This window comes from Chrysochloris asiatica, unplaced genomic scaffold (genome assembly GCF_000296735.1).
Source record: "Chrysochloris asiatica unplaced genomic scaffold, ChrAsi1.0 scaffold00007, whole genome shotgun sequence".
Lineage (NCBI taxonomy): Eukaryota > Metazoa > Chordata > Mammalia > Afrosoricida > Chrysochloridae > Chrysochloris > Chrysochloris asiatica.
The window spans coordinates 39,022,780-39,035,953 of record NW_006408525.1 but is presented as its reverse complement, the minus strand read 5'-3'; the positions used below and the strand labels follow the sequence as shown (position 1 = coordinate 39,035,953).

At 47.9% G+C, this 13,174-nt stretch overlaps 1 protein-coding gene across 1 annotated transcript in view; it reads left to right on the top strand.

The window, feature by feature from the left end:
• Positions 1–2,137: 2,137 nt before the first annotated feature.
• RGS9 (regulator of G-protein signaling 9) overlaps positions 2,138–13,174 on the top strand; it is a 72,983-nt gene continuing 61,946 nt past the window's right edge. Inside the window, exon 1 of the mRNA XM_006833600.1 lies at positions 2,138–2,256. Coding sequence (XP_006833663.1) covers positions 2,200–2,256 — 57 coding nt within the window. The 5' untranslated portion in view covers positions 2,138–2,199. The remainder of the gene's footprint in view (positions 2,257–13,174) is intronic.

The following is a 13,174-nucleotide window of genomic DNA, read 5'->3' as shown; positions in this document are numbered from 1 at the left end:
ATAACAACTGCTGGAGAAAGATGAGGCTTTCTGCTCCTGGAAAGATTTGGTGGAGGTGGTTATGTACTGTGGAGTTGGTTCCGACCCATAGCGACCCTGTATAGGGTTTCCAAGGCTGTAAATCTTTACGGGAGCAGAAAGCCTCATCTTTCTCCCGTGGAACAGCTGGTAGTTTCGAACTGCTGACCCTGAGGTTAGCAACCCAATTTGCAACCACTACGCCCAGCCTCGGAAATCCTATAGTGTTGCTATGAATCCGAGTTGACTCCATGGCACACTACCACCACCAGATGTATTCTTCTGTTTCTGGTTTCTTTTGCTAACATAGTATTTTTGAGATTCATCCATGTTATGTGTGATCCCTTAGTTTGTCACTTTTTATTGCTAATTGTATCCCATTGTTTGAATGAACCACAATTGATTTATCCGTTCACCTGACGACGAACATTTGGGTTGTTTACCAGTATTTAGAAACAAGTTGATCCTTTATGTCATACCTTTAAATAAAAATGTTGATGTTTAAAAACTCTCAATTAATTTTTTTGTATTTGGAACATAGTCAATGCTCAAACATCCTGGATAATCTAGCTGTTCTTGTTGAGTGCCGTTGAGTCAGTTTTGACCCATAGTGACCCTGTATAGGGTTTCCAAGGAGCAACTGGTGAGCTTGAACCACCAACCTTGTGTCTCAGAAACCATATATACATAAGTAAAATAGTGTAAAATGTTAAGGAACAATGGGAGAGCCACAAACTCACATAGGGTCATATACAAGTCATGGTGGTTATGTGCTCTGGAGTTAGTTCTGACTCATAATGACCCTGCATAGGGTTTCTGAGGCTGTAAATCTTTATGGGAGCATAAAGCCTCATCTTTCTCCTGTGGAACGGCTGGTAGTTTTGAACTGCCGACCTTGAGGTTAGCAGCCTGATTCATAACCATTATGCTACCAGAGTTCCTCCATATACAAGGAGTCTATCATTAAATAGTTATCTCGTGAACTCAAACCCTGGCTTTTGCAGTCACACTGCTGGGCTTCTGATCCCCGGACCCACCATCTAAGTGGATACCTTTTATGTACAATCAGTTACGGATTTCTTACTTTCTGCTGGGAAACTTTAAGAATAGAGGGTTCTCCCCTTCACAGCAAAGCCCATCCACCCCACGTTTAAGAAAATAACCTCACAGTAGTTTCAGACATTCTACTTCTACCTCTAGAAGCCAGCCCGGAACATTTGGGTTGAACTTCAGGGAAGTGAGATCAGTCATCCTTTACCCATAAGGCTTTGCTCCTCTTGGGTCTTGGCTGAAGTTTTTCCTAGAGGCCCTCACTTGGGATCCTCTTCTCAAAGTATGGCTTAGTCCAGCTCTCTGGGGACCAGACTAAAGCCTTCTTCACTTCCTTTCTTCTTTTTAAGCAAACCAAAAGCCAAAACCAAACCCACTGCCATCCAGAGGATTCTGACTCATAGTTCTCACCTTTCTCCCCTGGGGCAGCTGGTAGGTTTGAATCATCGACCAAGAAGCCAAACACCTAACCCACAGGGTCAGAGCAAACGCTCACGAATTTCTTTTGCTATTCGGTCACTACAGAGCCATCTATGAATTTTCTTTCTTTCTTTCTTTTTTCCAAGCATTTATTGAGAGCCGAGCACTGTGTTACACATTTCTTCCTTAAAGGATGATAGCAACCCTGGGCCTTTTATTTTGACTTTTCAGCTAAGGAAATTGAGATCCAACGTCGCCCAGCTGTCTAGTAGCAGAGCCGTTATGTTTCCTATTGTGCTTTAATAGCGAGGCCACCTTGTCTTATTTCTATACATAAATCTGCCTTGGGTTAAAAGGTACTGTCCCGGTTATAGATGCTGCACTCAAAGCGCCCGGAAACTCTGGTCTCACCTGAGCTCCTGAGCCCTGAGCAGAGTCGGACGCCGCCTCCTGGTGGTAGGTGGACGCAAGAGCAGGGCATGCTAATGAGTTCGTGGAGCCGCTCGCTGATTGGCTGCCGCGGATTCCAGCTGCCTCCCAAGGGGGCTGGTGCCGAGATAGAGTCAAGGGGCGCCGTGGGTTGCAGCGCCCCCCGCCCGCCAGCTCCCCGCGACGCTCAGAGCTCGTGGGAAATCAGCTGGCTGATGCATTGGGGGTCTTCCCATTTGCCTCCCATTTGTTGTCTGGGTCTGAATCCACCCAGGGTCCAGGATGACAATCCGACACCAAGGCCAGCAGTACAGGCCGAGGATGGCCTTTCTCCAAAAGGTAACCCGACCCTCACCTGGGCTCGGGCTAGGGGACGGGGTCATGTGTGGGTGTGTGGGAAATGTTCGAGGAAGTGTCAAGAGGCACGGGAGTACACGGGCAGGAGTCGGGGCACCCATTGGCGGGGGATTAGTACCATTTGATTTTGTTAAATGACTTATTTGTTGTGTGCTTGTCTTGGAAAGCAAGAACCATTAGATTTCTGTGTAACCTGTTTATGGTGGAGAATGTGAAATCAGAGGCGATGCTGGGGTAATGTACCGCCGCGTGAGAACAACCTGTTACTCTGTCCAGCCGAGACGGTTTCAGCTCTGAGGCAGTCTCTAGATACTGTTATAGGCCCTCTAGAGAGATGTTAAATGAATGAGCACCTACCTTATTTTTGGTCTTTTTTTCTGATCCCAAACTGCAGTGTTTTACAGAGAGTGTGTGTATGTGTACACAGGGACCCGGAAAATCATGCAGTTTCTAAGGTAGGGGCCACTCCTTGTCCCAAGTCCTGAGGTTCCTTCTTGGAATGTGTGTGCTTGTCTATCCTGATGCTGTTATGTTGGCAGTGAAAGTGGGGACCATCCCCTTCTGTTGCAAACGTCTGCCCAGACCCAGGGGCCAGGCACAGGCTGTCCATCCTGCGTGGATATGTGGGTAGTTGGAATGTACCTTGTAGGGGATGCATTCAGGAACAAAGTCACTCATTTTGTTCAGGGTATTTGAGAAAACCATGGTCCCAAGAGATCCACAGAGACTTAAGTCTTAGGTCACTTGACTGCCCTTCCTCCTACTCATAGCCACTTTTCACATCATTAGTTTCCCACTTCTTAGGCTTATGTTGTTGAATAGAATTAGCTGAATGCTTTGTGACAAGCTGGTCCTATTCCAAACCCCTGGGACTCAGTAAATTAGACCAGTTGGTGACCAGCTATCCTGATTTTCCCAAAACAGAACTTCAGGGCTAAAATTGGGACCGTTCTGGACACACCTGAATTGCTGGTCATCTTGGGTCCACCTACTTCAAGAAGCTTGTATATCTGGGGCAGTAGAGGTTCAAGGGCTGTACATAAAACAGAGGTAGACTGCTGTCTCACTCAGAGAGAACCCCCAGAGTTTGTATTGCAAGCACCAGCTCCTAAGAGCTGAAACTATGGAAGCCGCTATATCTGAAAACGGAACTTGTCTTCAGGATCTGTCCCAAGGTTGCCATCTTCTTCAGGTGGGACAGCTGTAGCTTAGAAGTTCAAAGAGTCTGGAGACATTCTCTTTGTTTTTGGAATCTCAGGCATTCTTTTTCATCAGTAGTGTTGCCTAATAGATTTTCCTGTCTCTCCTTCTACCATTTGGCTGGTGTCTTGGTCTCCAGCCCCCCTTCTTCTATTCAGTCTCCTTCTCCATCCCTGTTCCTCTTGACCCCAGTTTTTCCTGTCTCTCCTTCTACCATTTGGCTGGTGTCTTGGTCTCCAGCCCCCCTTCTTCTATTCAGTCTCCTTCTCCATCCCTGTTCCTCTTCACCCCAGTTTCCTCTCCCCCACCCCAGTCTCTTCTAGCTCACTCCAGCCTCCTCTCCCCCACCCCAGCCTCCTCTCCCCACCCCAGCCTCTCCTTCCCCCCCCACCCTCCCCTCCCCACCCCAGCCTCCTCTCGCCCATCCTAGCCTCCTCTCCCCAATCCCAGCCTCCTTTCCCCTCCAATCTTCCTGGCTCTACTGTGTCCATCACTCGCCTCCATCCAGCCTCATCCTTACTCCACCCATCCAGCTGAACAAGGTGTCCAGCCCTCTGGATGAGGGCTTGGACCAAAGCAGCTGTCTGTCACATGGAAACATGAAGATGTCTGGGGCCTGTGGTGCCCATGGATGGCCCTGTAGCTCTCATTGTTGCCATAAGACGTCAGTGCTTACCTGTTTTACAGAGAAGCACACTGAACCTCAGATAGGTTACTCAATTTGCCCCAGTCACTCAGCCACTGTGAAACAAATACAGAACTGGACATCATGGGTTGTCTAGTGTGGGAGAGCATGGAGACTGGGGAGGTATGACTGAGTGTGCCCGGGGAAGGGCACCTGAGAATTGCAGGATGGGCAGAGAGGAGGAAGAGGCTCTTGGCAGAGAGAAGGCATGTGCCAAGGCCCAGAGGTCTGGAAATCAGGTGGATTTGAGGACCTGTGGTTCTGTATGGGTGGAGTTGAAGTACCAGGGATGGGAGGTGGGGAAGGTAGGGGGTGCTCGGTGGATTCATAACTGGTCTTTGGAACTTTGTGAATATGATTTGATTTTATCCCCACTGAAGCCATTGAGGAATTTGGAATAGGCAAGTGATGTGGGCAGATTTGCCAATTAAACACATCACTGGTATGACCAAGAGGAAGGGTGGAAGTTTCCTTCCTTTTGCCTGAGCTAAGAGAGTTCCCATGGACGCTTGTGTCGCTATAACCCTAGCAGCCTGGGGAATGTAGCTTCTCCTGGGAAAGGGAGGGAGGTGAAGGAGGAGATGGGAGAGAAGAGGAGGGAAGGAAGTGGACCCAGGGGAGGGGAGACAGGTGTGGTCCAGTGCCCTATGTTCCCCTATGGTCCCTAGGCTTTCACACGGGCAGCCCTGGCGGAAGGATGCCCACCAGCACCCTTTGTGATTGGACTCCACCAGGTGTGGTGAAAAGAGACAAAGAGCCCACCTGTCTGGGACCTTGTCCAAAGGAGTTAGCTGATGACACATAGTGTACACAGGACCACACTGTGTCCACAGCCCTGACCATCTAGGTTGAGGTGCACAATGCTGTTCTTCCAGCCTTCTAGCATGCTTCCCTAGTGGATCTTGGGAGAGAGTTGGGCTTGGGGAGGACTACAGGGATCTGAGGAAGCTTGGGCAGAACTTGGAACTTAGGTGATTACACTCAGTGACCCTAGAAGCATGTAAGTGGGTGGTCTCCTGTAGCCTCCACTAAGTGGGGATGTTGGGTAGGAAGTGGGGAGATTGTGTGGGCGGAGGTGTGGGGAGGGGTTCTGCTTCTGGCTCATTCTCCTGTGATTCCCGGATCTCCACACCAGTGACCACTGCCCTTGGGATTGACCATGGGTGTGCCTATCTCGATACGACATGGAGAAGCACTTGGTTTGAACGCGTTGCTTTCTGATATGGCTGCTGGCTTCTCTCTTTGCTTTGGGAAGGGAGGGAGGAATAGAAATATTGAGAAAAACAGGGCCGAATGTGCCACTGGTTGCTTGTATAGTTCTTTTCATTCAATATAGGAATACCTACATATGGAGCACCTATGGGCTGGGCACTGGGGATGCAGAGGGATTAAGACACACACCTGTCCTCGGGGAGCATAAGAGTCTAGTTGAAGTAGGCTGACGTATAAAGATCACAAAATGTCCCATAGGTGGTGACAGAAATGATTTTCAAGAAGGTATACAGCACACAGAGTTGCCATGAGTAGGAACTGACTTGATGACAGCTGGTTTGGTATTAGATTTTGGTTGTAGATTTGGTATTAGATTTTGGTTTATAGATTTGGTATTAGATTTTGGTTTATAGATTTGGGATTTAGATTTTGGTGCAGTGGTCAGTTCTACGTAGGATAGGGGGAATCAGAACAAGTTTCGTAAGAAAGTTTGCAGGTATAAAAATCAGTAGTTTGGGGTACAAAAATGAGTCATTTTTTACTAGGAGGATGGATGGTGAGGAACATTTTAGTTAAATGTGAAACTTGGGCATATGAACTGGCATGGTGGGTGAGGGAACTCACAAGAGGCTAGGACAGCTGACCCAGAGTGGTAGGAGATAGGATAGGGATTTGTGGGTAGATAGGCTAGCAGGTAAACAAGGTCCAGACTTGGAGGATTTCAGAAGGCCTGATAAGGAGTTAGATGCTTTCTGTGTTCTATGGGAAGTGATTTGACATTTCAAAATCAGGTATGAGTAAAAAGAGTTGGTTTACATGCTACGAAGACTAGCCTACAAACCGACTAGAGGGCATTGGCAGTTCTCAGCCCTGTGGCCGGTTTATAAGTATTGGCATCAAGGCCTTACCCTGAGTCTCTGACTTACTTGGTGCCTTAGTTTTCTGAGGCTGCTGTAACTCACATAATCCAGGGCCGTGGTTTTATGGGACACGCTGTGTTTTCTCACATGTTTAGAGGCTGCAAGTCCAGATCAGGGTCTTGATCATGTCAGTTTCCTCCTGGTTGGTAGCTTGGGATAGTCCTTGGTTCCTTGGCTTGTAGATTCACCTTCACTTGGCGTTTGTCTTTCTGTCTCTTTCTGTGTGTGTGTGTGTGTGTGTATGTATGTGTACCTGCGTCTGTGCTTGTCCTTTTATAACTCAGACATGATTAGGTTCAGGACCCTCCCTACATTGGTACACCCTTAACTGATTGATTGCACTGCATTGGATTGCTTTATGATAGTGGAACACAGTACATTAGATCCGATTAGACCATAGATATAGAAGTTCTGATGCCAACATATTATTTTTTTTTTTGGTGTGGAAGAGGGGGACAGACACAATTTAATCCATAACACTTAGCCTAGAGTGGGTCCCAAGCAGGAATCTTTGAAACTTCCAGATGATTTGAATGTGCATCCAAGATGAAAGTCTCTAGGGACATTGGTCAATATCTAGGGACAGTTTTGGTTGTCACAACTGGGCAGGAGGTACTACTGGCATCTAGTGGGTAGAGACCAGAGATGTTGCTGAGCACCGTACAATAACAGGACAGCCTCTCACCACCACAACAAAACCATGAGGTTTTGAACCTCTGGCCTAGAGGACATCTGGAGGCTGGAGACAGATGCCAACTGAGAAGCAGATCCCACAGAGGCAGTGACTGAGAGGCATACAGGAAGGAGGTTGGATGGCCAGCCACTGAGGCAGGATTTCATGTACAGGCAAGAGGCAGAAGTAAAGGCAACAGAAGTTGGCCACTGTGTGTCCAGGACATCTGGATGCTCCTTGGGGTTTTGTCTGGCGTGGGAAGAGCGGGTTTTGGAAAGAGATCACTAAGCTCTGATGAGAGTATGGAGCAGGGGAGGCTGGGTGGGATACGTGGAGATGCCCAGAGGTTGCTGGACAATATGACCAGGCTTATTAACTGGAGTGTACTCTCTTCTAGTAGTCATGTGGGGTCACTTTCCCCTTGTCTGTACAGAGAAGTACTGATTATTATTGTCCCCCGGGAACCTTCTCTGGCTGAAAGGAAAATTCCAGACTCCAAGATCTTTAGCAATGAGTGGCAGCTCTTTAATTCAAGGGGGAGCCGCGTGGGCGTGGGCGGTGGGATGCTGAAGCCATCCATGTCATTGTGTCGGATTCTTCCGTGATGGTAGGGTTCCCTGACACGCCTGCAGCCACACCTCTGCATGTTGGCATCTGACAGGAGACACGTGTGCCCCCAGCACGGAGTTAGCTTGGGTCCAGCAGTAGTCTGACCACACAGCCTTTATCTATTGCTTGGGTGTGGCTGCTGCTTTGTCTGGGAAGAGCCTGACAGTGGAGCCTGGTACAGAGTGGGGACTTTGGCATTAGTCCGAGGGGGCGGCTGTAACTTACCACCATCTCCACACTTAGGACACAGAGAAGAGGATGCTGTGTGTTGACAGCAGTTTGGGGCTGAAAGGCTAGGGTCTCTGGCTCCCTGGAGAACTTGGGGGTCCCTTCAGATTCCTCTGCACTGTGTTTGATGGGAAGTGTTGCTGACTGAAGGAAAAGATAGGACACACTTGTAACCATTTGCTATTGAGTTAACATTGATTGGTGGCACCTTCTTGTGTGTCAGAGGAGAACTGTGATCCATAGGGTTCTCAAGAACCGTGACCTTTCCAAAGCAGATCTCCAGCCCTTTCTTTCGAGATGCCGCTGACTAGATTCGAACCACCATCCTTTTGGTCATTAGTCAAGCACATTAACCCTTTGTACCACCCAGGACTCCAAAGAAGTTGTCCACGCAGTCTCTCAGAAATAGTGTCACATGTCACAATTCTGTGGTGTCCTTTTTGGGTGCTTGGGTGGTTGTGGGGGTGGCTATCTCAGAAAAGTTTACATGAGGAAAGGTCTAAGGAAAATTAGTTGAAATCCTAGTGGCCTGAACTCACTGAAAATGGCGTAGGTGAGGTACATGTGATGTTCTCTCCTCCCACCCAACCCTGTCTTTCTGTGGGGGGTGATACACCTGTTAGGGAAAAAAATCTGACTCCGCTCATTGTGTTTTTAAAATATCTCTCATTACTCCTTCTCTGGAGGTTATTTTCAAGCTCTTTGTAAAGTAAGAATCTTTTTTTCTTTAATGTGAAGAAGGAATGAACTCTGCTGACTTTCTGTTGGAGCAACTCAACCTTCTAACTTGTAAGGCAGGTTCTTGTTCTACATGGTATGGGCCCCCTGTTTCCCTGAGGTGCGACAATAAAGTATTTGAATGACCTTCCCACTTGGCAGCTGATGAACCTGGGCATAAGCAGGGGAGAGTGGCGACTCCGTGACTCCTCAGTCCCCTAGCTCATCCTCAGCATTCTGCTGGATGTTGTCCCTTTGCTCTTGGTGGCCCACACAGCTCACTCTGATGGCTTGAGTTGGTGCCATGTCCTGACACTGAACAGAGCCAAGGACAGCAGTGCGGAAGACAGATGGGCTGAATAGTTTCAGCTCCCAAACAATCCTGAGAGCCACAGCAGTGTCCATGAAAAGAGAGCTCACTGCCCTTCCTACCCAAGGATCCCTGGGGACTGCCTGGGCCTGAGTCTCACACAGGTGCTGATGGCTGGCGCTGGGTCCCCGAGGGTGACCGCAGGGAGGCAGCCTCGAAGGCTCTACAACACACCTGGTCAGCCTATTTCTTGAGACTGTTTCTGCTGCAAATACTGCTGTGATGGACTGAATTTTTCCCCTTTCCTCAAAGTGTGTAGGATAAGCTTTCTGGACTGCTAACTGCAAGGTCGGCAGTTCAAGCTCACAAGCTGCTCTCAGAAACCCTATATGGGATCACTATGAGTTGGAACCCACTCAATAGCACAAAACAACAACCGAAAGAAGACCCTCAACGAAATGCATTGATACAGTGGCTACAACAGTGGGCTCAGATGTAACAACTGTCAGACAGTGTTTTGTTCTGTTGTATGTGGGGTGCGAGAGTCAGAACGGACTCAATGGCACCTAACAACAACCCCAAAGAACCCCTAACCTCTAGAACCTGTGAAAGTGATCATATTGGGAGACAGAGTCTTTTGAGATGTTCTCAGTTAGGTTAGCATGCAGTTGTATAGCAGTATGCATTCCTAATATTATATGAAGGAGTCCTGGTGTCACAAAAGTTAAACACAGGCTCCTAGTAGAGAGGTTGGGGGTTCAAACTCACCAGCTGCTCTTTGGGAGGAAAGACCTAATGATCGGCTCCCATAAAGATTGACAGCTAAGGAGACTCTGTGGATCGGTTCAACTCCATCAGATAGAGTCAGTGAGTTGGTTGACTTGATGGCACACGACAACAGTAATCCTTATAAAAGAGAGGAGATGGGGAAACAGGAAGGGAGTTAGAATCTGGGAGAGAGGCATGAGACAGGTTGTCTCAGAGTCCTCAGGAGGCCTCAGTGTACTGACTTGGACTCCCAGCCATCAGAGCTGAGACAGTGGATGTCTGTTCTCATAAGTCACCCAGCGTGTGGTGTTTTATTAGGGCAGCCCTAGGACCCAGAGACAGTGGTTTAGCAACCAAGCTTGAGATAGGAACCCCAACCCGCCTCTCAGTGTTGCTGAATCAAGACATTGTCCCATGTTCCTTCCAGTGGAGGTGGGTTGAGTGGGAGTTGGCAGGTAGAACTTTTCCAGTTTGGAACTCCCCTGAATCACCTCTAAGGAGTCCTGGTGGCACAGTGGGTTAAGCATCTGGCTGCTAAACAAAAGGTTGGTAGTTCGAGTCCACCAGCTTCCTTCCACATGGGAGAAAGATGAGGTTGTCTACTTTGACAAGATTTGCAGCTTGAGAAAGCCCAGGGACAAATCCCTGCAGGGTGACTGTGAGTTGGGTTACACTGCCTTCAATTCGCACAGGTCATCTGCTCATTTTCCTGAGTGGTGAGGCTTCAGCTTGTTCATGTTAGTACCACCCCCCAACCACACTTTGGAGTGTAGCCTCCTCCTCACCACCTAGGGCAATTATGCTTGCTCTCTGTGCACACTGTCTTGATTGTCTCAGCAGGACCCCTTCCCACCCCACTGGTTGCATGGTGGGGGGGGGGCGGCTATCCAATTTTGTAAGGCTTAAAATCAGTCTGCAGTTAACTAGGTAATAACTCTGGTAGCATACTGGTTACGAATCGGAAGGCTAACTTCAAGGTCAGCAGTTCAAAACTACCAGCCGTTCTGCGGGAAAAAGATGAGGCGTTCTGCTCTTGTAAAGACTGACAGCCTCGGAAACTCTGTACAGGGTCGCTATGAGTCGGAACCGACTCCACGGCACACCACCACCACCATCTATGCACAGCACTCGACTAAGCACTTTAACTCCTGACTCTCATTAAACTGAGACAGTGCCCTGGTGATGTTACTGTGTTGGCTGTTACTCAGCAGGTCCCAACCCACAGTGACCCCATGTACAACAGACCGAGACCCTGATGATCCTGTGCTCCACCCCGATAATGAGTCATGGATCGGACCCTTGTGATCCATAGGGTTTTCATTGGCTACTTTTCAGAAGTAGATTACCAGAAAGAAGACTTTCTAGTCTGTCTTAGTCTGTAAGCTTCACGGAAATCTGTTTAGCATCAGAGCAATGCTCAAGTCTCCACTCCTGATGGTGGTTGTGTACAAGGTGCATTGTCTGGGAATACAAACTGTGTTTCCTGCTTGGAAGGCCAGAACTTTACCAGTGAACCACTGATGACCTCCACTCGGCAAGTGCTAACGTTCAATGCCGTCAAGTTGGTTCTGACTCATAGCTACCCCTCAGTGAAGTTTCCAAAGAGCAGCTGGTGGGTTTGAAGCTTCGACTTTGCAGTTAGCAGTCCAGTGCTTATCCTATAGCTCCATACAAGGACTTCTTAGGAAAATGAAGAGATTTCACTAGGACTGATTTCTCTGTAAAATAGAGATTAGGAATGTTGTGAAGATTCAATGAGATGAAACATTTAAAGCGCTTAGTAGAGTACCATGCGTCGAAATCAATTCCATGGCAGTGGATAAGCACACAGTCAGTATTTATTACATAGCAATTACAGATGGGGAGTCCTGGGATGGCACTGTAGGATAAGCACTGGACTGCTAACCACAGGATCCATAGTTCAAACCCATCAGCTGCTCCTTGGAAGCCCTATTCAGTGTGGGTTTGAACCACTGACTTGACAGCATTCAACAACAACAACACTTGAAGAGTGGAGGTCATTGGTGGCTCATTGCCAGATTCTATACAGGGTCACAATGAGTCAGAACCAACTCACAGGCACTTAACAACAACAACAGCAAGGCCTATCGTCTGCAAAAAGCAGCAAGGGTTTGAATTGAGCTTCTCTGCTCTTGGAGCCCTAGGTTTTGTGTGAACTTTTTGTTGTGATTTGGTTGAAGGTGTACAGAGCAAATCAGTTTTCCATTCAAGAATTCATACACATTTTGTTTCATGTCATTGATTGCAGTCCCTACAATGTCTTCTTCCCACTTCCTCCCTGGGTTTTCTCTTTCCATTCCTCCTTCTTTCCTATCCCTTCCTGCCTCCTGAACTTTGTCTTTGGGAAGATGCTGTCCTTGTGATCTCAAGTGCTTGGATGTCATAAGGAGTCTATACCTCCCTGGTGTATTGTTCACTGGGGTGGCACTGTGGGTTAATGCGCTGGACTGCAAACTTGGTTTGAACTGCAAAGTCAGTGGTTCAAGCTCACCAGCTGTTCCTTGAAAACCCTATACAGGGTCGCTATGAGTCGGAACTGACTTCATGGCACTTAACAACAACAACATTGTAGTCTGGAAATTGGGTCATAGCCTCGGGGGTTCCATGATCTCTATTGACTAGGAGTCTGGTCTTTTTTCTCTTATTTTATGATTTTGAGTTTTGTTCCACATTTTCTCCCACTCTATCCAGAACCTTCTAACATGGTCCCTTTCAGAACAGTTGGCAGTGGTAGCTGGGCACCATCTAGCTTTTCTGGTCTCAGGGTTGTGGAGACTGAGGTTTGCATGTTGTATTAACTTGTGAATTCTTATCTTTTAATTCTTCTACAACGTGTCTTCCCGACTCTCTAAGGACTGGGGCTATGCCTTTCACCTTTTTATTTTTCCCATGGTACTAAGCACTGAATCCTGGTGGCTTTGGCCTACCACCCAAAAGTTATGTGGTTTGAACCCACCAGCCACTCTGTAGGAGGAGAATGAGGTAGTCCACTTCGGTAAAGACTTACAGGTTAGGAAACCCTATGCGGCAGTTCTACTCTGCCGTATACGGTTGCTTTGGTTGGAATCATCTAGAAGACATTGGGTTTGATGGTTTGGTCTTTACTCTGGTATGGACTCATTAGCATATCAGAAGAATATGTTCTTCTCCAGCAGTTCTCTTCAGCACCAACCAGATTTTGTATTCTGTAATCACTGCTCTGGTAGTGTAGTGGTTACAAATCAGGCTGCGGACCTCAAGGTCAGCAGTTTGAAACTACCAGCTGTTCCATGGGGGAAAGATGAGGCTTTCTGCTCCCGTAAAGATTTACGGCCTCGGAAACCCTGTACAGGGTCGCTATGAGTCGGAACTGACTCCATGGCACATAACTACCAACCACCAACCACTGCTAGAATAAACCCAAACCCCAGGTGTGGCCTTCAAGCCCTCAGCAGCCTTGCACTATCATCTCCCACTAGTTTCAACTCCACACACACTAGGACTTTTCCATGCCCTTATGTGTGCTGGTCCGTCACTTTGGTCCCACAAAATCCTTTTTCATGAAATCCCATCTTAAA